At 39.6% G+C, this 27,383-nt stretch overlaps 1 protein-coding gene across 4 annotated transcripts in view; it reads left to right on the forward strand.

The window, feature by feature from the left end:
- PTPRM (protein tyrosine phosphatase receptor type M) overlaps positions 1-27,383 on the forward strand; it is a 597,029-nt gene that overhangs the window by 508,285 nt on the left and 61,361 nt on the right. For all 4 annotated transcript variants that reach the window (XM_069957755.1, XM_069957756.1, XM_069957757.1 and 1 more), the window contains 2 exons: positions 1,147-1,223; positions 9,558-9,594. In XM_069957755.1, the coding sequence (XP_069813856.1) occupies positions 1,147-1,223; positions 9,558-9,594 (114 nt within the window). The remainder of the gene's footprint in view (positions 1-1,146; positions 1,224-9,557; positions 9,595-27,383) is intronic.

A 27,383-nucleotide genomic window follows, 5' to 3' on the forward strand; every position in this document is an offset into this window, starting at 1 on the left:
CTTGCTGACATTGTTGACTTTTTGGTACAAGAGCTTAATTAAGCCCTGTGGTGCTTAGGAACTAGCTTGTATCTTATCGCTTTGTTAGGGAAGGACGCAGTAAGGAACTGTGCCATCAGGAAAAAAGTAATTTATTACAATGAGTAAGAGGAGCTAGCACAGAGCACCTGGACAAGACCCATTTTAATTTAATTCAGCAGACAGATAGACCTTTTGGGAGTCTGCACAGATTTAAGTTTGCAAATTCTATTCTAATGTTCTGTAGAAGCCAGGAAATCCTGATAATTAAACTTGTTATATTTGTTCAATTGCTATTTTTAACACTTTTCATTAGAAAAATCTAATGTAACTTAATGAAAATCAGTTTTTATCCTGTTAATTATTAACAAAGAAAAAACATGTTCTGTATGTATAGGCTTTCTATCACAATCACAAGAATGTGATCATATATAGCAGAATGTATCAAACGTTTAAGTGTTGTTAAAGAGAGAGGTCCAGCAACATGAATATTTTACAGATGCCTTACAATAACCCTAAATTGTGTTTACACTTCTACTGGATAGTCTATAATATGTGACAAGGGAAAAGGGCAGCATGCAGCGATATTCTTTCTGTTAAAATGATGGACGGTATTGTAAGTCACTTGGTCTAGCAGGTACTGCTGATGTCCAGCATTTGACAGATCCTGCAGAACACGATGGCTTCTCTTTACCATAGAAGCCAACAGTTGTATTAAGAGAGTGTAGTAACCATCTTTCTTGCCGCTCCTGTATGGGATCCCCCTGGCATCTGTTCACTAAGTGCCAGCAAAGATGTTTTGACTAAACATGAGAGATAAGTTTTTGCCATCTAAATACCAGTGGCTAAGTTGAAGGTAGCCCAAGGGAGTCCAGGTAAATATGGATACTTGCTCAAGTTGCACTCATCTCTACTAAACTTGTGACTGTTTCTACCAGTCTCCAGCTGTAGCAGTAATTGTTACCACTGTGATCAGTACTGTGTCCAACTAGTAGCCAAAGAGGTCACATGTTATGTCGACACATCATCATCAGGCGAACAGAGGCTGAAGGCGGAGGAAATTGTTGTCTATTCTATGTAAATTTTGTGTTTATATTCTAACAAGCTGATATGTTGTTTTTTTATCAGATGACCATTCTCGAGTGAGACTGCAAAACATTGAAGATGAATCCAGCTCAGATTATATCAATGGAAACTACATTGATGTAAGTACACAAGTCTTGCATTCACATAAAATCCTTGGGGAACCATTTGCACACTTGCTAGGTTTTCTCATTTTTTAAGCCAAAAAACAGTTTTTCTTTTTTTCTAAACAGGCAGGGATTTAGAAGTTGGTGAAGTATTTGGCAGGTTATTTGATGAATGAATGAACATGTTAATAATAATAATAATAATAATAATAATAATAATAATAATGATGAATAGCCATTGTTTATACTTGTTTTTGCATTAATTTATTTGTTTAAAAAAGTCTGGTTTTACAGTGTGTGAACATAAATTAAACAAAAAAAAGTTTGAGGTTAACCAATTATTAATAATAAAAAACAAAGTAAAAAAAGTACCACTGTATCAACAAACATCACTGTTTACCTATTACACTAAAAGAAAACAACCACTACTACATATAAATACAAAGAGGACACTATGGGCATAGTTTCTTAAAAATAGTACTGTTTTATTAACATAATTCATTAAAGGAGAAGTCTAGTGAAAACTTTTATTAAAGTGTTGTATTGCCACCTAAAAGTTATACAAATCACCACTATACACTTATTATGGGAAATGCACATAAAGTGCTTCTTTCCCTGCACTTACTACTGCATCAAGGCTTCACTTCCTGGATAACATGGTGATGTCACGACCCGACTCCCAGAGCTGTGCGGGCTGTGGCTGCTGGAGAGGATGATGGCAGGGGGACACTGAGGGACACAGGGCACTAGAGGGACACTGAGCACCCCTCTGCCCTCATCCTCTCCAGCAGCCACAGCCCGCACAGCTCTGGGAGTCGGGTCGTGACATCACCATGTTATCCAGAAAGTGAAGTAAACAACCAAAAATGTGTTCAAATGGTATAATACCTTCTTAGTTCATAGATCTTCAGGAGTGGGGGTGCTGTAAATTGAAGCACCTCAGTCAGTTTATATTTCTTAGAAAACTCATCAGCAAGAAAAGTGAAACATTATAGGGGTCTGTGGGTATCTATGGGTTTTAGTAAATGCCTGTGGACCTCAGAGAAGAGCTGCACCTGGCCCTAGAAGTGAGTCCTTCATTTTATAGGCTCTTAGCAAATTAAGTATAATTTATAGAGATAGTGTTTTATAGAGCATGAATAGACTGATATATAGTTTTGTGGGAAAAACTCTGAGATAATTTTTCATGTAAATCTCTCCTATCTGTGTAATTGACAGCTCTCTCTTTATATACACACATAAACAGAGAAAGCTGTCAATCACTGTGTAGCACCGCCCACTTGACTACTTAGCCCAGAATGAGCAGAGATTTGCATGAATAAGTTATGAGTCTTCCTGGAACTTTTCCCATAAAACTATATATCAATCCGCTCAGCTTCTCCTGCTCTATATCATGCTGCCTGCAAATTGAACTGCATTTTCTAAGTGACAGGTTCCCTGTAACATGTTGGCAAAATTATCTAAAACAGATAAGCATTCTATGTACTTTATGGCAGTATTTTGTCTTTTATTGTGAGGTTATAACTCTTTGGCCTGTCAGTTTGGTGGCCCCCAGACACATCCCTGTCTAGCCTACCTCCCGACAAAAGTGTGGACAAAGTAAATGTTATGTCTCTCTTCTGTCATCAATTTGGCATGATTCTTTATTAAACAGAAAGCTGTTTGCATATTAATGTGACAAAACTATGTAATTCCTAATGCTGTGATTTGCAATCTCTTGTCATCTCTGCACTTTTAAGTTCCCTTCAAAAGAGTGTGCAGCTGTTAACCAATGCTTCTAATGCAAGCAAGCCATTTCATTAAATATGTAAACCCTTTAATTATTCAGCACCACTTCTTTGTTCGTATTGCATCATGTTAACTGAATGTTTTACATTAGAATGAACTGTTTGAGAAATGGGAAGTTTGCAGATAAATCAATTAATATGAAATTCTAATTGAAAATAATGGCAAACTCAGTGTAAATATGCCCAAGTATTTAGAGGCAGTTGCCTTGTGTGAAATGTAGCAGTCTGTAATAAGCACTTACATGCTGAGGTGGAAATACTATACAATAATTCCTCTTGCAATTCAAATTAAACTTTATATTCAGTGATAAAAGCATCCTTATCTGCTTGTATTATTATAGCGACCTATCCGGGAACCTTGAAGAACAGCACATTTTGTATAATTTCAGGTCTATAATCCAAATTGCTTAATGCGAACACATTATCAAAGTGAACCTGTCACCCTCATGCATTAATGGACATTTACTGAGTTATCATTAACTGGGATTTAGATCTCTTTAAGTAAAATGATGTGAGGAATTTGGTGACAGGTTTTACTTACAGTGCAACACAATGTCCACCGCACTCTTCACACGTAACATTGCTCAAAAGATTCCATATGTGTTAATGGGCTTCTGGGACTTATATAAAATCATTTTATTGGGCTTTTTTTTAACTCAGTAGTACAATGTCACACACAGTAGTAATTCAATCACATGTATGTTAAATTCCTGGAATCCTTTCCTATACTTGGGCCACCATGCAATGGCTTATTGTGACCACCTGGGAAATACATGTCTTTCTGTACTTATTTTGTGGTCACCGTCTCTTCCAAACTTCCTATTTTATCAAGCTGCAAGGACTGGTCCACGCAAGCGCTACACATGGGGCAGGACAGAAACTCCCACTAGACTTTCTGATGATGATTATACAGCTCCTGTCACACAGTTATAATTAGGATTTAATGACAGTTCAGCCTCCCTGTTTGTATACAGTACTTATAATCACATAGCTTATTTAGAGATATAAAGTGTGTAAGATTATTATATTGTCCTCTCAGCAGTCAGAGATAGTATTCACTAAATGCCCATATGATGCTGATTCAGCATGACATTGAGAGCAGGTCTGAAAGGGAGAGGGTGCAATTTACTATCCAAAAGTCAACATGGCGGCTGACTAAGACTTCCAGTTTTGCACCATCTTTCTATTAATATGAAAATTAGCTCCAAAAGTCAAGGGGTGTTTCCCCTGGATGCAAATACCCAGCAATGTAAATCCCAGCACTTGCATGCAACATCCCTGTGCTCATTCTATTTTCCTCCAGCTGCTTGATTGACATCCACTAGGCTACCTTTTTTGTTATTAATAATCGAAAGTGGAATTAAAGAGGTTGTCCAGAGACTTATTTTTATGATTAACTATGTTCTGGGTGGGATAAAATAAATGTATTCACTTGTTTCCTATCGTGCACCTGTGCCCAGTGACAGTCCCTGCTGCTCAGTGGTTCCTGCTTTCCTATTGACACACAGGAAATGTCCATTCAGTCAGTCATTGGCTCAAGCAGGTTACTAATACAGCCAGTGATTGGTTAAGCAGTTATTTGTCATGATGAGAACAGAAAGTGCTAAGCAGTAGCACAGTTGAGACAGTGCTGTTGGAAGATCAGTATTATGTAAGTAAATTTTCTTTAATATTTTACATTAGATTTTCATTGATTATCTGGACAATCCCTTTAATTATTAACACATTTGTTATGGTGGCATAACTTTTATTTTCCTATGCAATCTAGTAACTATAATAATAGTGGAATTATAATTTGCCAACTATATTCCCATATTCAAAGATGCAACAGGAGCAGAAAAACATGCTGTAAAATGCCACAGGAATGTAAGAAGAATGCCTATCTAGAGAGGAACCCTGCTGGTTCTAATATAACACAGGCTTATCAGTGTGTCCCTCACAGTTTCAGAAATGTTTCTTTTGCCAAACAGCTGGAGACAGAATGTATGTTTTCCAAGAAACCTACTATGAATATAGAAAGACGTATGGGCTTGTAGAAGCTGCCCATCCTTGTTAACATATAATTAGTGCACAACAGATATTGGCCTTAAAGTCATAGTCCACCTTCTGTGAGATTTGCCACATCGCATTAAACAACATGACAGCTTGAGCTTGTAAAGTGTCTACAAACTGCCACCTTCTCCAATTCTGAATCATTTGAATGAATTAATTTATTGTAGCGAATCTCAATGAAGGTGAAGTTTCAGTTAAGTTCTGCAAATCAGCTCTCATCCAGAGGCAAGAAACTATCTTGTCTTGAATACAAAAGAATTTTATATATGAAAGAAGGGAGGGCACCACAAAAATAACAAAAAGGGCAGGGGTGCTGCAGGACTAAATGCTACACTGTAAATGTAAAAAAAGAGAAAAGAAAGTACTGAACCAGCACACCCAAAATAATATATCACAAAATATAAGTACAAAAGAATGACACACCCATCTGTAGACAGCTGTTTCAGGGTTCTTGACCAAGTCAGCACTTAGTAGGCCACTGATATGTAAGAGAGATGGTTCTGAGGCAGATCAGATTGTTTCTCACCAATAAGACCTAGCTGGTGTTTGGAGATTTATCTTCAGACAATGCTGCATGGAAAAAGAAAAAAATGGAAGCTTATCAGCGAAACCAGAGTCTCCTCCAAAAGGAAGAAAAGGCCATTTGTAGAGAGCTATTTCAGGGTTCTTGCCATATTTCAGTACAGATATAGGCTATGTTCCTACTACAGAGTTTTATCAGTAAAAGGTTACAGTCTGTTGATAATGATGGCCAAAAAATGATCACAATCATAAATGATGGCACATCCCTGTAGTGGGAACATAGCCATAGTCCTCTGTCTTTGGGAGGAAAGTCAGTTTGCCCACCCTTTTTCCACCTTTGAATTTTTTTTTTTAAACAGATCATATTAAAAAAAATGTTATTATATAATGAGACTGCTGATAAGCTTTCTCTACAAGACAGGAAATGTCACTTACCATTAGGCCTGATGGCCAGAATGAAATATAAAATATGGATAGAAAAACTATCAAAGAAAAGTCACCACAATTGTGGTTTAACATACCAATTTGATTTAGATAATAGGTAATTTATGGTCATTTTCATCATCTTATGATAGGTCTAATATTCTGTGCTGGCTGATTTTACCATGTAAGTAATATATATAGCAGCTCAATTTGTCTGCTACAGGGCTCCATATCCCCTGCTTCCCTTCACTTAGCCATAAAATTAAATGAGACAATGTTGGCAATGTCTGCAGCCACCACCAGGAGCATTCTGGCGCTTACCGAGTATTTAGTATTGGGTTTAATAAGAATGACAGTAGATAAATATGAATACAGTGAGCACTCCTTAGTGATGGTTATAGACAATATTTCATCATTCAAACCTAAACATTTGTGATGGGAAACATGGACTTTATAGCACTGGAAGAGAAAAACTGAGCTTTAAATCCAATATCCATATGCTTTCATATGTCGTGAGACACATGTTAAGTTCCAGTATTTGGGTAGCTTCACATGTACCAGATCACAGCGGATTTAATGATGCAAGTTTTGCAGCAAAATACGCTGCGATTAGCAGTACTATTGTTTGCTATGGTTTTACATACTCGCAGCAGATTTTTCATTCGAACAAAAATGGAGACATAGAAACGGTACCATACAAAGAATATAGTGAGGGGACAAAAATATCAATTTCATATAGTTATGTGCTGCACATGCTCAACAATAAATATATATATTATATTTATTGTTGAGCATGTGCAATATATAACTATATGAAATTGATATTTTTGTCCCTTCACTATATTATGTGTATGGTACTGTTTCTATGTCTCCATTTTTATGTTTTTTAAATTTATGAATTAAATAAATAAAAGCATATTTGAACGCAATATAGTTGGCATTTTGTAGTTTCTTGCAGTTGTAGATTTTTCATTCCGCTGCAAATATGTAAAGCCTCATCCCCCCTAACCCACTGCTGACTGGTGAATACATTAGCAGGCCACGCTCCTGCCTGCTGCTCAGGCTCCCGCCTACTGGTGTCCTGCTCAGCCAATCAGTGCACTGCCTCGCCGCAGACACATTGGTTGACAGGGACATTAGGGAGTCAGGAGCCACAGAAGCAGGCCGTCAGCTTCTGTGGCCGATTATCACTCTGTGGACACCAAAGACAACGATTTTTGGTGCAAACCTAAAATCATCGGGCACTGGCCGCGCATCACTACGTGGAATAGCGGTGCGTGGCCAGAGACCGACGATTTTACAAACAGCATACATTACCTAACCATGCAGCAGGGCTTCTCCTGCGCTCCTTCTTCCTCCCGGTCCCGTGCGCAGCGGCAGCTTCGGAGCGGCCTGTCTGAGCTGACAGACAGCTTAGCCAATCACTGGCCAGGACTGTCGCGGCCAGTGATTGGCTGAGCGGTCTCCAGCTCAGAGAGGCTGCTCCGAAGCTGCTCCATAGCTGCTGCGGGACCGGGAGGAAGAAAGAGCGCAGGAGAAGCCCTGCTGTATGGTTAGGCAATATATGCTGTTTAAACAAGGGCTGCAAGGACATTGGTAAAGATGTTCATGCAGCCCTCGCTACATGATTATCGTGTCGTGGAATAGGCCCAGTAAACGAGCGCCGATCTAGCAATGAAAAACTTTTGAGTGCAACCTTTTACTATATTAGTTCATTAAGTTTGCTCTGATCAGTTTGCACTATGGTTCCTATGCTTAACCCTATACCTGATCCGATCACCTCATTCTAGATTCAGCAAACAAAATGTTCGAGGCTCATTTCTCCCACTCATAGTCCTCAGGCTAATCTAGGCCAAATTCATTGGTGTTAAACTGTATAGGTTTCTCTTTTATCCACTTTAAGAGTAATTTTGACATGACTCCAATCTGCGGACATGTAATGAATGCGCTTCCTTCTCAGACCTCTAAACCACTCCATAACAGCTGCTGTGTGTGCTTTTGCAGTACAACCTCTACAGCATCTCTAAACTAGGCCAGGGCTCTAAACAGTTACTATTTCATTGATGAAGTTTTGTTTTTCCTGTCTACAAAAACGCCATTTCTTTCTAGCAGTGGCAGCAGTTGGTCTTGCTCAGCAAATACTGCTGGCTTACAGACCTTGTTCCCATCCCTGTAATGTTCAGCGGGGACCGATTACTTTATTTGTTTCAGAATTATTAATATTTGTGTGCATTATTTTGCACATTGAACTGCAGCACGCCATTAATTAGTGCCAATGCGTCTTGCTACAAATTGCTGTGTATCTTTAGGACAGCAGGTGGTGAATAGCTTCAAAGAGTACAGAAATTAGTCCCATTTTCTCTCTCTAAAGGATGGGTTTTGTTTAACATTCAGCTCATGTCCTAACATTGCCTGCCTGAGATCTCATGGAGAGAGATGTAACCATGAAGCAGGCAATGAATGTACAGTTCCCCAGATCTCTTCCTGTGAACTCTGTCTCCTGCTAGGATTAGCTTTATTACAACGGCATACTTGTCAACTTGTGCTGATGTTTTTTTTTTTTTTCTGGCTATAATTTGGAATGAGGCTGTGAGTGTAAGCATCAGCATTCTCCAAAACTTCTGTGATGTCTGACTGTGCCTTCAGCTTACATTATTTTTATTGATGACAATAACAAAAACCTACCTGGTCTAGTTTCTATAGGTTGAGGTTCTTTCATTTGTTCTTTAAGTCACATTAAGACCGGCAGTGACACAATAATAAAGGTCTATACCTTAAAAGTATTAGTTGACGCAAGCTGGCACAGTATCTATTTCTTTGAGGCTAAAGTGCCCCTTGTACCTATGTGCATTGTCTTTCATTATTTTCTTTAGTACAATGTCGCATGTTCTTCGGCAAGCCTCTAGTGCAGGGATGGGGAACCTTCGGGCCTCCAGCTGTTGCAAAACTACACCTCCCATCATGCCATGATGGGAGTTGTTGTTTTGCAACAGCTGGAGGCCCGAAGGTTCCCCATCCCTGCTCTAGTGATCGCATACATCACTTAAAGGGGTGGTCCAGCGAAAATCTTTTTCTTTTAAATCAACTGATATCAGAAAGTTATATAGATATGTAATGTACTTCTATTAAAAAATCTCAAGTCTTCCCATACTTATTAGCTGCTGTATGTCATGCAGGAGATTTTGTTTTATTTTCAGTCTGACACAGTGCTCTCTGCTGACATCTCTGGCCGAGACAGGAGCTCTGTCTCAGTTTTATACGAATCCCCTTAGAAAACCTCTCCTGCTCTGGACAGTTCCTGTCTCAGCCAGAGGTGTCAGCAGAGAGCACTGTGTCAGACTGAAAATAAAACAACATTTCCCGCAGGATATACAGCAGCTGATAAGTATGGGAAGACTTGAGATTTTTTAATAGAAGTAAATTACAAATCTATATAACTTTCTAGCACCAGTTCATTTGAAAGAAAAAGATTTTCGCTTGACAACCCAGATTTGCATTATAGTATTTATTCTAAGTTTTATGATGTATGATTTAACTCAGCAAACTCTTTTTCTTCTGATTTTAGGGCTATCATAGACCAAACCACTACATTGCCACACAGGGTAAGTGCTATTCATTCTATCCATAATATGTATGTTGTTTTTTTTTTCCTTTTGCTTTACATAAATGCCTACTCTGCATTAACTCAGCGACTTGTAAAGCTTCTTAAGACAAGGTTGTGTTAAGAGCAGTAACATAGCATTATTTCTGACAGTGAGATTTGTGTAAAATCGTTTACTAATCCACGCTGCATTATACCCGGTGCACAATTAAATTGTCAGCGTTGTTTGTAGAAAATAGTATAATTACAACCCTGCCTTGTTACTTAAATGCTCGCTGATAGCTCCTCAAGTTGAAGAAACAGAAAAATCTGGTGTGTGTTAATAAACACAGTATGTACTTTATTTCCTATTTAATGGACCGTGCAGCTCTAAAGAGTGCACATGAAATGAGTAACAGAGACAAAGGCGATGTTAGCATTACATCTGTACAATACTTGTGTGAAAAACAATGCTGTATGTAAAATAGAATGCAGGTTGGGCTTCCAGTTCTGGTGCCACACTGTAAGGATGCTCTGCTGAGTAGTCAAACCAAGCAGAATTTACCTGCAATCTCATGGCAGAGGGCCTCCGATTCACTTGTGAGGCTTGCCCCCATCTAAATAGACCGGTTTGTCCAGGAAATGGGGCTAAAAATGAAGCTGAAGATGCCAGGGAGACAATACAGAGTGGGACAAAACGCCGACACCTTGCCGTAGTGGCGTAGCTACCATAGAGGCAGGGTAGGCAGTTGCTATGGGGCCCGTGCAGGAGGGGGGCCTGGGGGAGAAGGTAAGAGCGGTGTGTCCTTCTGCTTAGCCCCTTATATACTGCAGTTTGTAACATGCTGCAACACAAAAAAGGGTTAACAAGCAGAAGACAGAGATCTCTGCTTCACTGCACTGATAACCTCTGACCTTTGTTCTCTGTGCAATGAAGTAGGAAAGGAAAATGTGCAGAGGTCAGGGGTTATCAGTGCACCAGCAGTAAAGCAGATATATATGTGCAGTGCTTTGTGTTGTGCGTAGGGGAGGGGGGCCCCTTAAATTTTTTGCTATGGGGCCCTGTGAATCCTAGCTATGCCCCTGCCTTGCCGGAAGCTGGGCAGTCTGAAGGAAAGCTTTCTGAGCAAGAGTATGAAAAGCTGGACTACAAACAGATAGCCATAGAAGTGGCTAGATGTATCGCCCTGGATATACAAGAAATGCTTGCCACCACTGTAGCCACGTCTTTACAACAGCTGCCATCAGACGTGGCAAACTAAGGGGAGCGGCTGGACGCAGCAGAGACCAGGCTGCAGATACTGGAGGACTTCCTAGAACACTGTTAGGCTATGTTCACACAACGTTTTTTCAGCTCCGTTTAAAATTACATCCGTCATTTTGAATCTAAAATAACGGACGTCATTTAGCAGCCTGGCCTTCCCTGGCCTGGCAATGACGGCTGATGGTACATTATACTAGTTTGGAGTTACTAATTGGACTTTGGGTGCGGCTTAATTGAAAGGTCCATTGAATTTAATAGTAAAAAACGGAGAAAGAACGGTGACAAAAGTAAAACTGTGTGTGACCAACTAATAAAAAAATTCTACTGTTTGCAAAAGACGTCTGAAAATAATGATTGTGTTTATTATTCTACCGTCCGCAGTAAAAACGTCTGTTATTCAATGCATTGTGTGCATTGGACATCCGTCTTCCCATTGACTTCAATGCATTGCCATTGCAGTCATTTAAATTGTGGCAAAAACTGAAGTTTTTTTAAATATCAAAATCGGCGGCCTTTTCTTTATTTTTGACATTGTGTGAACATAGCCTAACATTGACAATAAGAAGCTATGGGAGAAAGTGCAGGATATAGAAGACCGCTCCCACTAGAACAACCTGTGTATCCTGGCCAGTGGCCAGCGGCCGTACTTCACATTGTGGTCAATAAAAGTAGAAGGGAATCACAGCTCCAAAAAAACGTGAAGGAGTTAAAATGTCCAAAAATCTTTATTCCAAAGCATATTAAAAAACAACAACCATGTTAAAAACAGCACGTCAATGTGGTCAATGGTTAATTGAATTGCGGGCACACCCAACAGTGCCTGCAATTCAGTTAAAAGATAATGATACTACGGTATCAGCTGCAGGAACATGTCGAACGCTGCCCGGTGTCCGGCAGTATAACACTGTCTATTGCTATGCAACGGATGGGTTATACATAGTGTGACCATAGCCTTAGAATGCGCTCCACTTTCTGGAACGCACAGGAACTGACAGTGATGTGTGTTTAAACTTGGAACGCACATCAAAGCTTCCCAGTTCTCACTAATCGGCCACTCCGTTCTCCCATCACAGTGGCTGCAGGGCTGTATATTATAAACTGTTAGTGTACATCTTAGATCGGGCTGCACATTAACAGGGGCCACCTATCACACTGGAGCATATCCCATATAAACAGTATAGCTCATCAGAATATATATAACTATACTGGGGCACACATTATAGCAGACAAACACTTACAAAGATATAAACATACAATAAAGATAAATACATGTGCACCTAATACACATATATGTACCTAAAATACAATATATTGTAAATATCTGCTCACTACAAAAATTTTAAAATTCATAATATATAAAATAACATAATATATAATATATTTTCACCTATATCTGCTGTTTATGTATATTTTAGAAAAGATTTTTGTGAATATAAGTTTTTTTGGCTACTGAGCAGTGAATCTGCCTGCTCTCCCCATGGGATGTAACTAACGTGACAAACTACTAAGTGGAGTTAACACGGCCAAAGGTGATGTGGGGGGACTCTTCTACCTACTATCACCGGGTAAGTGGTCTCTATTCTTTTATAGTTGGATGAGCGCTGCCTTATAGTCAATTTCCCATTGAACTTTAGAATGCGACATTTCAGAATTCTGCTCAGGTCGTGAAGGCCCAAAAGTTCATGAAGGTGCTAATTAACCCTTCTATTCACTTCAAAGGAATTGATACCACACACAAATTGAGCATAAGGGTGTTGCTATTTCTTTGAGAAAGCAGCTATGTTTTTCTAATGCTAGAAATCTCCTTTAAGGCTTAGCAATTATATTTAGAAGGAAATGAATCATGCAGAAAGCATTCTATTGTACACAAAACACTTTACATTTCCTTTACTTTAGGAAACAAAAAAAATAAAAAATCTGTTCTGAGAATTGCTCAATTGATTGAAATGAATGGAGGTTTTCATCAATGTCAGTGTGCTGAAAGTTTCTGCTTTCTGTCATTTCATATAGTTAATATTGTAAAGCCTGCAAAGGTGTTTCAGAAATTCTTAATGTTAGGTATTTCAGCATTATAAAGTGTTATGCACTGTATCAAAAGTATTTTTTTAAGTTCCAGAGAGTACCCCTTTAATAGCTGTAGAGACAGTGACCCTGACTGACTATTACAAATGTATCAGATTTCTAGTAAATTTTGCTTACAAAAAAAAAAACCTGGCTTACTTGACTTTACTCCTATTATTTGAAGACTTTTCCCATTCTCCAAATGTGACAAGAGGTGTGGCTTCTGTGATATATCTGTTGTAGAGATGAGCGTATTTACAGTAAATTCGGGTTCGCAAGGACGCAGCTATAGAATAATAATATATATATATATATATATATATATATAATGTTTTTCAGGCAGCTTTAGGGTTGCATCCTTCTTCTCCAACCACTAGGAGGCAAATGCAGAGCGTTCATGGTTTTGCGCCCCTGAGCTTAGTATAGCTTTGCTCATCTCTAATCTGTTGCATTTCTAGACTGTCTGCTGTAAGGTTACACTGTCTAAGAATAAAGCAGTATTAATAAATTCCTTCATTACATAATTGTGGCTTGTTTCAGAGAAAAATAGATATTTGTGATATTTGCTTAGGTAAACAAGGAAAAGGTAATTCTCTATATTAGACAAAACATGTTTTTGAGTTTGAGATCTCTCTTGACATATTTATAATTTCATTTTGGCACCAAGCAGTATGTAGAGTGCGAGCGGATTATTTACTGGATGCAATGATGTTGACAGAACACAGCCTTTCCTAAGAAGAGGCTAAGAGATTGAAAATGTGTAAAATATGATTATCCTATCACTGCAGGAAAGGATTATTCTTAGATTTTTCTGTAATATAAAAATCTCTGTTCGCCTGCAGATACAGAAAGAACATAATGTAGCCCTGTGACTTGTGTTCAAAATAAAGTATGCTTACTTATTTCTTTACATGGGAAATTGATCACATTGTGCCTGACTAGTGGGCAAGATGGCATGTCAATCGATATCGTCTGAGCTGGTCTTAGTCATATGTCAACCAAATCTGAATGTATAATATGCCTATGAGACAGTAACAGTAAATTAAACATCATGCTGCATTTGTAGCAATGGTATAAGTACACAGTAATATGTGCTTATGATTATGAGTCCTGCATAGAGTTTAATGTACTTAAAGGGGTATTCCCATCTCAACTAATATAGTTATATTTGTAGAGTTATAAGGTTAAATATTTTTGAAAATAAATTAATTTAGCAAATTGTCCCCTTTTCCTGATGCTCCCGCATTTTCCCATTGTGTAGTTACTGTATATAGTGCATATACTGTATAATATATATAAATATGCTATACCAGCTTGTTAGAGCAGAGTGGAGGGTCAGTAATGTAGACAACGAACTGTCAACAATGAGCTGAAAATACCCTGTTAGAGATATACATTAGGGATTAAAGCTGTTCAAAAACTAGGGGACCAGGGCAGTGTCCTGCTCAGGGGGCTTGTGTGGATTATTGTATTATATGTGTATAATTATTATTATTTTATTGTTCATAATAAATGTTCTTAAAGGGATTAAGCTTTCTTACAAAAACAGCATCACATCAGTTGTCAAGTTGTGAGTAGTATTACATTTCAGTTACATGCACATCAATAGAATTGAATAGACTAGAATTAAACTGCAAAACCACCCCCTAACTGAGGACAAGTGTCCATGTTTTAGCCTTAAAGGGGTACTCTGGAGACTGCATATAAGAATATACAGTAGACTTTGGTTAACAGGACCCGACACTGCGTAGCACTGTGTGGCAGCTCTAGAACAGAGCAGGAGATTAGAAACTGCAGGGCTCTAAGCCGAAACAAATGTTGGTGTCAGCAGAGAGGGCCATGTCGCCCATTACTGATGCCTGTCATATATGTGCATCAAAAACTATACTTTTTTTTAATAAAGTTATATTCTAAACTTTTTATGCGCCACTACACAAAATTGTCACTGAAATGCGTGTCGATTTTCACTGCAATATGTGGTGTAGATTGCATCAAATTCAGTGCAGGGGAGGCCACTACCCCTTTGCACCATGATTAGCGGCTTTTTGAAAATTATGTCATGTCATGCCTGATTTATCAGTATCAGATATGAACATGAAACACATCTGAGGAATAGGATGTTTCCATTCTGCGTGGACTGTCAGACAATACAAGTCTTCAGAATCTATATAACATCTTTGCATTTAATAGCTTTTGAACCACTACTTTCAGATGTATTTTTAATTTTACATTGTGTAGAGAAGAATAGCAGATGTACATGACATTTCCTCTAATAGGAAATGTTGTTACTTTCTTAATAGATATAGACTTAGGGGGGCATTTATTAAGTCCGGCGTTTTTTACGCCAGACTTAAAAATGCCCCACGGACTGCCTCTACATAAATCCCATGCGCGCCGGTGCGCACCGCCGAAAACCTACGCCAGCTGAGGACTGGAGTAGGTTTTCGGCGTATATTTGGGCGGAACAGATGGTAAATCGCGCGGACTCTGAGTCCGCGCCCTCCGTTCCGCCAACTGCACGCCCCCTTTCCGCCCCCCTGGCGTACTCGGCGGAAAGTGCAGATTTGCGAATATTTTATTCGCAAATCGGCCATTTGCGTATAAAAAAATACGCAAATCGGCACTTTCCGCCGAAAATCATCCGTTCGCAGGATGATACATGTGGCCCATAGACTAGTGCCTGATAATCATGAGCACTTCTAATACTTCAGAATGTGATCGATGACCTGTCACATTTCCTGACATGTCTGTTTTATTAAAACTTGCATTATCCATAAAATAACTCTTGAGCATCTTTACCCATAATTCTGTGTTCTGCCATTCTTCTGTTATTTATCCTGTATATTTATGAATACATCAAAAATGGGCATTTTGTCAAAAGGGGTGGGGCTCTTCATGTAGACACAGTCTTAGTGTGTAGGGACACATGTCTTAAGACCTTATTACGCCAAACAATTGGCATCCGTACTTGGACAATTACCTGCGGTTCTGGGCGATAATTGTTTGGTGTAATAGCAAATATTAAAAGACAACGATCAGCCAACATGACCAAATGATATAAAGTAAAAAAATGTATCGGCCATAGTACTATAATTAACCCCTAGACGACCTAGGACATACCGGTACGTCCTGGAAGTCTGTGCCCAGGCAACCCTGGACGTACCGGTACATCCTGAGCTATGAAGCGCGCTCCAAAGCGGAGCGATCGCGCTGCAGCGTGACATTAACTCCTTAAACGCCGCGATCGTGGTGCGGCCGCGGCGTTTAAGTGTCAGTTACAGGGGGAGTCCCCTGTCACTTACCAATCGGGACCCCTGCAGTGTGACTGCGGGGGTCCCGATCGTTAAAACGGACTGCCGGAGGTCTCTCACCTTCCTTTGCAGTCCGATCGGCGCTCTGGTCACTGAGCCTGCACAGGCAGGCTCAATGAGTAGATCGCTGATAACACTGATCAATACTATGCCTATGGCATAGCAATGATCAGTGTATAAAATGAAATCAATGTACAAGTCCCCCAAAGAGACTTAAAATGTATAAAAAAAAAAGTTAAAATCACTAACACACTACCCCAAAATCCCTCACCCAATAAAAGTTTAAATCACCCCCCCTTTCCCATTATATAAATAAAACATATAAAAATAAATAAATAAACATATAATATACCGTAGCGTGCGTAATTGTCCCATCTATTAAAATATAACAAGCGTCATTGTGAACGGCGTAGACGAAAAGAGTGAAAAAAGTGCGCAGATTACCGATTTTGTTACATTATATATAAAAAAAAATTATAAAAATTTATCAAAACGTCTGATCTTCACAAATACGGTATTAATAAAAACTAGAGATCATGAAAAAATGACACCCCATACAGCCCCGTAGGTGAAAAACTAAAACTGTTATAAGCGTCACAATAGGCCTATTTTATTAATAATTAATTGCCAAATAAAAGGATTTCATTAAAAAAATATATATAACATTAGAGAATCTGTGTAACCTGCATATGGTTGTGTTCAGACTGACCTACAGAATAATAGTATCATGTCGCTTTTACCATATAGTGCATTACGTAGACACAGAAACCCCCAAACCTTACCATATTGCATTCTTTTTTTACGATTTCACCTATTTATATCTTCATAAATAATATATTTGGGGTTCCGTCATACATGTTATGGTAAAATGAAAGATGCCATTACAAAGTACAACTATTCCTGTAACAAACAAGCACTTACATGGCCTTGTAGATAGAAAACTGAAAGCGCTAGAGCTCTTAGAAGGTTAAGAGGAAAAAACGAAAGCGCAAAGATCAAAATTTGCGCGGTCCACTGGGTCATTTTGGGCCTGGTCCTCAAAGGGTTAATAAGGCTGAAAAAGTCCATCAAGAGTTTGAAGAGTTTAACCTATACAAACCTTACTGTGTTGATCCAGAGAAAGGCAAAACTGAGGCAGATGCCATTTGCCCCATCACAGGGAGAAAGTTCCTTCCTGACTCCAATGGAAATCAGAATCAGCCCGTGTATTTATGTTTTTGAGTACAACATCATCCATTGTGTTTTACTCTTTAAGGATTCAGTAAGTGTTAACCTTACCCCTTATGAAGTAAGGGGTTCCAGCACTATTCTCTCTACATTTAATGAATTGGCAAGGGAGTTCAGAAATGGTCAAATAACCAAATGATACTTCGGCTATTGGATTGAGGCCACATAGTATATAGTAGTATAGGAGTTAAAGAAGAGTTCCTCGATTTTGTTCATCCACGAAATGAAGGACATGTTCACATGTTCATTTGTGCTATCTATAGGAAATAATTATTCAATAAAGTCTATTTGGGTCCTTTCACTATCAAAAATATCTTAAAGGGAATCTGTCAGCTGCAATTCATGTTCCAAACTGCTGACACTGTTAGGTGTTATGAAAAGGAAACACTTTGTACCTTTCATATATCTATGGTTCCAGAATGTAGAAAAATACTTTTGTTATATAGGAAGAAGAGCCTTTCATGGGCTCATAAAGTGCAGCAAGCTTTAACACCTTCTTAGGGTATGTTCCCACTGAGTAAATCAGGCGGAATTCCAGCCTGCCTCAGTGTGCCATATCCTGTCTATGGGAGAGCTTGCATGCCTCTGCTAAGGAGTGACATGTCACCTCTTCGAGCGGAGAGCGACGGCAGCGGAGTTGCGCAAGCTCTCCCATAGACAGGCTATGGCACACTGAGTCACTGAGAGGCTGATTTTAATGAATTACAGAAATAAAGCATAATGATTTTATGAGAGTTGAAGGAGTCCAGTTTTCTCTCTTCTATGGCACACTGAGGCAGGCGGGATTCCACGGGGGAGGGTACCGCCACAGAATTCCTCCTGATTTTCTCAGTGTGAACATACCCTTAGGCTGCATTCACACATCCATATATTTTGCGGACCTACAGACGGTGAATGTCTGTCTCGGATAGTTTCCCCGCCTGGCATGATGCATCAACATCGATGTTATTACAGTGCTGCGGAGATTCAAAAATTTTCCACAGACGTGTGAATGCAGCCTTACTCCCCTCTACCTTACCTAAACCTGCTTAGGACTCAGCTTCCTGGTCTGAATCAAACAGGGAGGGAGGTGAGAGGAGACATTCCAGTTTGAAACTATTCAGGAGCTTGGAAAATTCTCTAACTCTTTGTACCAGAGAATGTAAAGCTTTTTTCTACATTCTGGAGCACAGCTGGATATATGAAAAATACCATGTTTCTCCTTGACCTGACAGCATCTAACAGTGTCAGCAGATTGGGAATGTGAATTACAGCTAACAGATTCCCTTTATTGGCTGATGGAGGCTTCCAAAACCAGTGTGAACAAAGCCTTATTTTATATATTTTTTCTTCTGGTTTCTAGTAACTTGTAACTTTTTCTAGTGTTGTGAGCGTTCTAACTGTTGTTCATCTCAGTCATGCATCTCCAAGACTCTCTGACAGCCCAGCTTTGACAATGTTCCATTCTTTCACTTTGGAGTGAAGCCTAATTTTCATCCAGTAATAGGAAAACATTTCATAATGAAATATCTTTGTTTAACTTGATGTTAATACTTTAGAAATGCCATACATCCATCTTCTAGCAATCTTCAGAAGCCAAAAGGAGATAATTAGTCTTTTGCAGGGAAATAGCATTTGAGCAGTCATCTTCAAAGCTCTGTGGAATTATTATGATTGAGATTTAATTGTTCTCATAGACTTCTTCATCTGCATTCAAGCTATCAAGTGTTAATGAGCAAATATAATTGTAGGCAGCCAAAATGTGGCAAGTGTAATCAGTTTGTAATAGACAACAAATCTGGCCTTAACAGAGCAGACAGTTGTACTGTTGTGTGACTGCTGAAGCATTGTCAGATATATTAGAGTGCCAGAGAGTAAACTGAATTTGTATATGGACTACACAAGTGCAATATGTATTGTAGATCTACCATATAGCAGTGCATTAAGAAGATTATACACTAATACCATATTTTTTGCTTTATAAGATGCACTTTTTTCCCCAGCTTAGGGAAAACTCTGTTTGTCTTATAAAGCAAACATGCCGTGCCCAAATGCCAGCATGCCGCTGTTGCGACTTCCCACTGCAGGGAACATCGCCCCCAGCCTGCCCCAGCCCTGGAATCTTTTTTCCAGCCCGCTTTCTGATCAGCCTCCGGCAGTAGCCAGCGCTGTGTTCAATCTGACCCTGCTGCTGACTCTCCGGGCCTCTGGCAACATAGCCGTGGAGCTGCCCCAGAGCGGAAGCTCTCCTCCAGCCAGCCGCTGATTGGCCTCTGGCAGCGGGCAGTGCCAAGTTCAAGAAGCCACACCTCCTGCCACTGGGGACATGGCCACCAGCCTCCCCCAGCTCAGGGAAGCCTCCTCCAATGCTGACAGGATTCAGTGATGCACACAGGGGGAGTGGATGTTCTGCAGCGTCTGCAATAATTTCTATATCCATATCTGTTAATTCTTTTTTCTTTTTTTTACTAACAATTAGAGATGAGCGAACCGGCCAAGGTTTGGGTTCGTATGAACCTGAACTCTCGGCTTCTGATTCCCACTGTCTGTCCGTTCCATGGAGAGGACCACCTAGAAAACTAAGATACAGCCCATGACTTTGGCTGTATCCCAGTTTTCCAGGTGGTCCTCAAGGTTTTATTCACCCTCTCCACGGAGCGGGCAGACAGCGGGAATCAGAAGCCGAGAGTTCAGGTTCATACGAACCCGAACCTTGGCCGGCTCGCTCATCTCTACTAACAATGTGTGCTTGTGGTGGTCTCCCCTCCCACCCCTACGCTCTAGTAAGCTGCCTAGTGTTCTGGGAGCAGTGGTGCCAAAAAGTTAACCCTCAATGACCTATAGCCTTTACAGCTCATTAAGGGTTAACTCTCTGGCACAAGTGCTCCCAGAACAACCTGATACAATTTTCACATAGCACTACACAGCTGTAACTGCAGCTCTGCTCCTATTCACTTGAATGGGGGCTGAGCTGCAGTTAAATATTACAACCGCTACACAATGAATGGAGACAAACTCCCTTCACTGTGTAGTGCGACACCCAACAGCTTTTACCCATTTTTTTCCCCCTCTAAAACCTAGGTGCATCTTATCATCAGGTGCATGTTATAAAGCAAAAGATACAGTATATGTACACAAACATGTATTCAGCTTTATTTGCTTTTCCATTTTATATAGGATTACGTTGGTTCTAATGTTTGTGTAACAAACCAGTGGTCAGTTTGTCTTGGATACCTAGGTATTATTACCACCTAGTTTTCAGGCCCTAGTTACTGTACATTTACACTTTTATCGCACAGCCACATATTTCTATCCATAAACTGTCTGGGGCAAAGCACATGACAGTTTTTTTTTGTGTTCTGTTTATTTTCAGAACATCCTGTCCACATGAAAATAGGAAATGCGCATAAGCAGCCCATATCTGCTTAACTGTCTCGTCCATAGAAGTTATTGGGTCAGTGAAAAGATTGGACGGCATACAGATTCCTTCCGTGTGCTGTCCTTATTTTTGGACTATTTTCCTTGCCACCACCTTTTAGGACAGGCTTGTGACATCATCCCAATCATTGCATTTTTATCCAGCGCTACAAAAACATGGCCACTTTTCCCCCTCTCTTGTCTCCAGTTCAAGTGTTGTTTGCAATTAAGCTCCATTTACTTCAATGGAACTGAGTTTGAAACCGCACCCAATCTGAAGACAAGAGAAGGGAAAAGTGGCCATGTTTTTGTAGCGCTAGATAACCCCTTTAAGGCTATCTCCCAATCCAAGCCTAACTTCAACACAGGCTTAACTTCCCCTACACAAGATCAACCAGTACCTTGTGAAATGCAGTGTAAATAACCTTTATTACTCTCCACCAAACCATTACTAAAAATATGAGAAACAGGAATCCATGCTTCATGTGAAAGAAACCAACATTTTATCTTACCCTGTGAATACCAAGTGAGTGGAGTGGGGGACAGATAGAAGGTATGGTGGGATGTACAGATACACGCCAGAAGCCAATCTGTACTATAGGCAATGACATACACCTACACCTGAAGTATATAAAGCAAATATAAATGTAAGAAAGTATAAAAGGAACATACATATAAATAGCTGAACAATAAGAATTTGATTACACTATAATAACATAGGATAGGATTGTATTCATCTAATTATCTTAGGATGATTCTATTTGAAGTTTCTATTCTTCAGTTTCCCAATTAAAAAGGAAGTTTGCACATTATGCAGTAGGTAGCTAATATATGAGAAATGTTATTATGTATTAATGAATTATGCCCCTCAGCAGTTGCATTTGTGCTGCATCGGTCTTCTACAGTAGTGTGGAATATAGAAAATGGCAATTGTTAGAGCTAAAATTAAAGTGATGAAGCTAAGTAAAAGGTCACATAGGACAAATGGATGGTAATTACAGGTATCAATAGCTCTAGTTAAGGCTGGGGTTTCATTTATTTTTTGTTCTGTTACTTAACTATTACACAGAAGCGGAACGGCTCCTGTTATAAAGACTTTGTGTCAGTTTAGATATCTGTTCAATGTGTCATACAAGGCACTCGGTCAATTTACTTAAATCAGACATTTAATGAGAAGACGCTTGAACAGAAAGTGTAGCAAATGATACATTTACCAAAAATATAGGAGCCATGTAGGATAGGAGCAGTGATTGTATTCAGCTAATTATTGGGGAAAATAATCCTACTGTGCTTATAATCAATGACTGTATTGAAGTGCACTTCATTGCAGTGTCTGATTTAAGAGCTGTAAACATCTCTGTCTTGGCCATAGTGGTCGGTGTCACCCATAATACATTTTCAAGTAGTTAGGTAGTGAATCATTATTCAAGGCGCAGAGTATATAGCGCCACGCATGTACTTCCGTACTCAGGCCTTTTCACCTAGAAACAATGCACAGCAGTATAGTCGTATAACTCGTATGCCATAGGAATTTGACAGAAAAACATACATAGGACACTGTGTTATAAATGATGTATGGCCTAGATTTTTATTAACAATTAGGGGTTCTTACTGAAACATTCTTCTTTTTGTAATTGCTTTCTTCTTTCTGATTTTTGTATAGTATTATGTAGACAGCCATCTTGCCTAAGCTGTTTTTACCAACATTTAGAGATATACTTTACAGTAGCACTTCTCAGACTTTGGGGCTCAGCTCACAGTCTGTTAAGGTGCGGGGTCCCTGTCTGTGCCTGATATTGGCTCACAGCAGGGACTCTTGCATTTTTTTGCCCGCCAAAGAAATCTGTAGATTCTCTTTAAATTGGCCTGCAGGATGTTGCAGCGGATTATAATACGGGCAGCAGGGCTATGGAGAAGGTGAAAATTTTGGCTGGAGTCGGAGTTGTAAAAAATGTACCGACCAACTTCAGCTTTAACAAAAAAATCTTTCAAAATTTTATAATTGAGTTTTCACAGGAATTTTATGAATGTTACTATTATGTTCTATCAATCTAAGGATCTTTCCTCCATATATGAGTAATAAAGTACTGTCCCTATTAGATAAGGGGGTCAGGGAAAAGTTGACGATTACTATTTGTCAGCTTGTTTCTGAGCTGGCAGTCCCTTCTCTTGACCCGCAACCCCTGTCCCTGCCTACTTGCCCCCCCTGGGCTAAACCCCAGGGCAGCAACTGGGCGACAGTCCCTAGCCTAACTAGGGATACAGGGCGTTAGACAGAACACACAAACAGGTATACAATAACAGGTCAGACAGTCCGAGTCAGCAACCGGAGGTAACGTCAAAATCCAAATCAGTAAGCAAAGGGTAAACAGAGTCCAGTCAAAGGTCAAGCACAAGAGGTAACACAGTACAGAAGGATGAGGCAGAGGCAAAGTCCAGGCCCAAGTCCAAGTGTCAAATAACAAGCAGTATAATGTATATGCTGGTGTAGCTGGAGACCAAACATACTCTGGCAACTTCTGCCAGTAAAGTCCAGACTAAATGCTGCCAGAACTCCTGCCCCAGCCACTGATAGGAAAAAGGAGTCTGATAGCTGAGATGGAGACCAATAGCAGCCAGGGAGCAGTTCCTGTGCTCTGAATGGAGCAAGCCTCAGAAGCAGCTAGCAACACCTAAAGGCTTAACCCCACGAGCACCAGAGAAGAGGAGTCAGGAGAAGCATGAAGCTGGGTGTTGGCTCCCTAGCAGCACAGTATGACGTGCATGAAATAGGTCAGAAAGACATTGGGCGTGTCGGCTGGTTCTTCCAGACAAATTTACACATAATGAACGAACTGTATCAAGAAGATTATAGAGTGATTTATCCAAAGGTGTAAAATTTAGACTGCCCACAGCAACCAGTTACAGCTCCTCTTTCATTTTACCAAAGCTGGAAGCTGAGCTGGGATTGATTGCTGTGGGCAGTTTGCACCAGTCTTAATGTTACACCCTTTGATAAATCTGGGCCAATGTGTTTTTCTTCAGTGTGCTATGGCTGCAGCAATGTTCCCATTACAGTATGTTATCGAGTAAAGGCAGCCATCTATTGTTAACGATGACCGCAAATAATGATCATGATCATTATTTGCGGCCATCATTATCAATGGACGGCTGCCTGAGTGGGAACATAGCCTAATGCTTTACAAATAACTTACCAGCAGGTTCCTCCTTATCATTTAGATTTAGTGGTGAGAATGAAAACTGCAAGATTTCAGGATTATCTGAAAATATCGATCACAAATTGAAAAAATAGAATTCTTAAAAAATACGTTTAACATAAAATCCTGATTTAAACAATACATTTTTTTTTGTTGACACATTCCCTTTACAGTATATATAGTATGACCACAGATTTTTTTTCCCATTAGGACTATTCCAGACTATTTTATAATTCTCCATCTGTATGGTTAATGTTGCAGATTCTGGATTATAGGAATAATTCTGCATGACTGTATACAGTATCAGTCGGTGAGTCCATGAAGCAAATCTGTTCAGCTGCACTCACCTGAGCTCAGAGTTCCCGAGATGAACTGCTATATACAGCATTAAACAATAACTTTTGACATTCAGCAAGTGAATGCTGCATCTGACAAGTCTAGTATGTATTAAGATCTTTAGAAGATTATATTACTATTTAAATGTCATTAGGGCACAGAGAAGTGGACATTTGCAGACATACATGAACATGAGTGGGATTACTGATGAAAAGGACAAGGTGAACATAGCAGTAAAGTAAGCATCATTATTATTTCCTTCTCATAGTTGTAAAAGGAAATGTTATGATTTGTAATCAAGTTCTATTCATGTGAATTTGTTCTACTAATTCTGATGATTTTACCTTATAGTAGTTTCAGAGATGTCTGATTTTATAGTCTCATTAGCATAGATGCCAGAATAGCTCAAATACAGCAAATAACTTACTAATGCATATGCTGACAAAAAGAAAACTGTTAACTAAAATACCAATTATGGCTTTATTGTGCCGCGTTATTATTGTGTGGCGGCTAGAAATGTGCTGACATCTCCAGGTGGAGCCTCTTGTATAATCCAGAGGTTGTAAAATAAATGCATATCCAACAGTTTGAGAAAGTAACTTAATGTAAGTGCAATCTTTGCATGTATTTACCGAGCTATCAGTTGATTAGGTCCACCCTGCTGTGACAAAAGGCATTGCCATGTTCACATGAGAAAGCCGAGGTTCTCATTCCTATTAAAGAGTAGGAAAAGTGCATGGTCATATTAATATAGAGGTGGTTCTGATATCTAACACTAATTCTAGGATTGTGAGCAGTCTAAAATATATAGATTTGCTGGCAGGCTTCCAATCAGTGTGTTAAGTATTAATAAGGTCCTCAGATTTATAGTCCATAGGGACCAAATTGTGTTGTCCAAAAAATAAGATGACATGACAGTGGGCTTAATGGGAATGTGTCAAAATGAAATTACCTATTGATTAAATTAAGCTTTTATATTGAACATATTTTTATGAATTTTTGGTGATTTATTTCTTATGTTCCATTTTTTCTATATGCATTATAAAATAATTCCGTTTTCATTTTGGACACTTAAAGTAATGGTAAGAGCTCAGCCTCACTCTCCCCATAAAATGACCTCTGTATAGGTCACAGAGAATGCCTAGAATCCTCCAGTCTGTTGTTTCTATGTCCATTGGGGTTGCTGTAAAGCATATCTCTTAATGGTGTATAAAACAGCTCAGGTAAGGTGCCTGGCACTTAAATAAGCTTTACCAAAGTATACTAAAGAGGATTGAAAAGGTTTTTTTGAACATGAATTTCTCCTGCATCATGCTATTGATATGGTCACATTTTGCCAATGGATCTGAATTGTGTAATTTCAGCATTTTGAGGTGTAGAGTTCTAGGTATCTTGTCAATTTGGAATGATTGCAGGAATATTTTACTGACCCAAAGCCTGAGGCTGCACCTCCAAGAAATGACGACCGGTCAAAAGATGTGATGAGTCTTTATCTAATGTGGATTTTTAGAAATGTTCATGTGTATACCAATTAGCCATAACATTGAAACTAAATCAAGCCTGATATAGCATAAGTCTCCCTCATGTCAGCAGAACAGCTTTGACACATGAAGGCATGGACTTCACAAGACTTTTGTAGGTGTCCTGTGGTATCTGGTACCAAGACCTTAGCTGACATCCTTTAAAGGAGAAGTCTGGGACTGCAATTATTTTCGGAGAAGGCAAACATAGGGGGAACATAATAACCACAACTACTCACCCTCCATGAGATGGAGACCTGGAGAATTTAGAGGCTTGATCAACATGTGGACAATTTTTTCAGTGTTACCGAGGGCACTACCCTTCTGGACCAAAGGTCATTGATGCACAGATGTCCAGGTCCCAGTGAAGTAGTTCTCTTTTTTACTTGCCTTTTAAAAGCCATAACGCTTTTATTTTTCCACCTAAAGGCCTGATTAGGATGTCATTTTTAGCGCAGTGATCTTTAGTTTTTATTGGTACCATATTGATGTAGAGGTTTGGTGTCATATTGTAGTAGTGTAGTATTATTTACTAAATCTGAATAATAGTTGCCCAAATTCAATAACCAAGTTAAAAAGCTAGAGACGAAAATTGAAACTAAGCAATATAGGGATGAAAAAAATTTATCACACTTTATTACAAAACAGTTGATCAATGCTGATGCACAGGTAGATGGCGCCCTGTGCAAAACTTTTTTCAGCGCCCCCCCCCCCCCCATGGTGACATAAAGCTCCTACAGCCTCCCACTCCTCCAGACGACATCCAACACCCATCACCCAACCCTACACACAACTACTACCTCCCCCAGCCATACACACAACTACTACCTTCCCCAGCCATACACACAACTACTACCTCCCCCAGCCATACACAAAACTACTACCTCCCCCAGCCATACACACAACTACCTCCCCCAGCCATACACACAACTACCTGCCCCAGCCATACACACAACTACTACTCACCCAGTCACACACAACTACTACCCCGCCAGCCATACACACAACTACTACCCCACCAGCCATACACACAACTACTACCCCCACCAGCCATACACACAACTACTTCCCCCACCAGCCATACACACAACTACTGCCCCCATCAGCCATACACACAACTACTACCCCCACCAGCCACACACACACACAACTACTACCCCCACCAGCCATACACACAACTACTTACCCAGCCATACACACAACTACTACCTTCCCCAGCCATGTAGTAGTTGTGTGTATGGCTGGAGGGGGAAGTAGTATCCATTACACACACATGCACACCTACACATTGAACATACATTATATAACAGTACACACACCCCATACACATTATATAGTACACACATATACAATGTCACACATATTTAAACACACATTATTCATATATAAACCTCCAGTACACACACACCTACACATTGACTATACATTATATAACAGTACACACACTATGTACATTCTATATACATATACTTGCACTTACATACATCTAGCTGGCAGCT

This window comes from Dendropsophus ebraccatus, chromosome 2 (genome assembly GCF_027789765.1).
Source record: "Dendropsophus ebraccatus isolate aDenEbr1 chromosome 2, aDenEbr1.pat, whole genome shotgun sequence".
In the NCBI taxonomy this organism is placed as follows: Eukaryota; Metazoa; Chordata; class Amphibia; order Anura; family Hylidae; genus Dendropsophus; species Dendropsophus ebraccatus.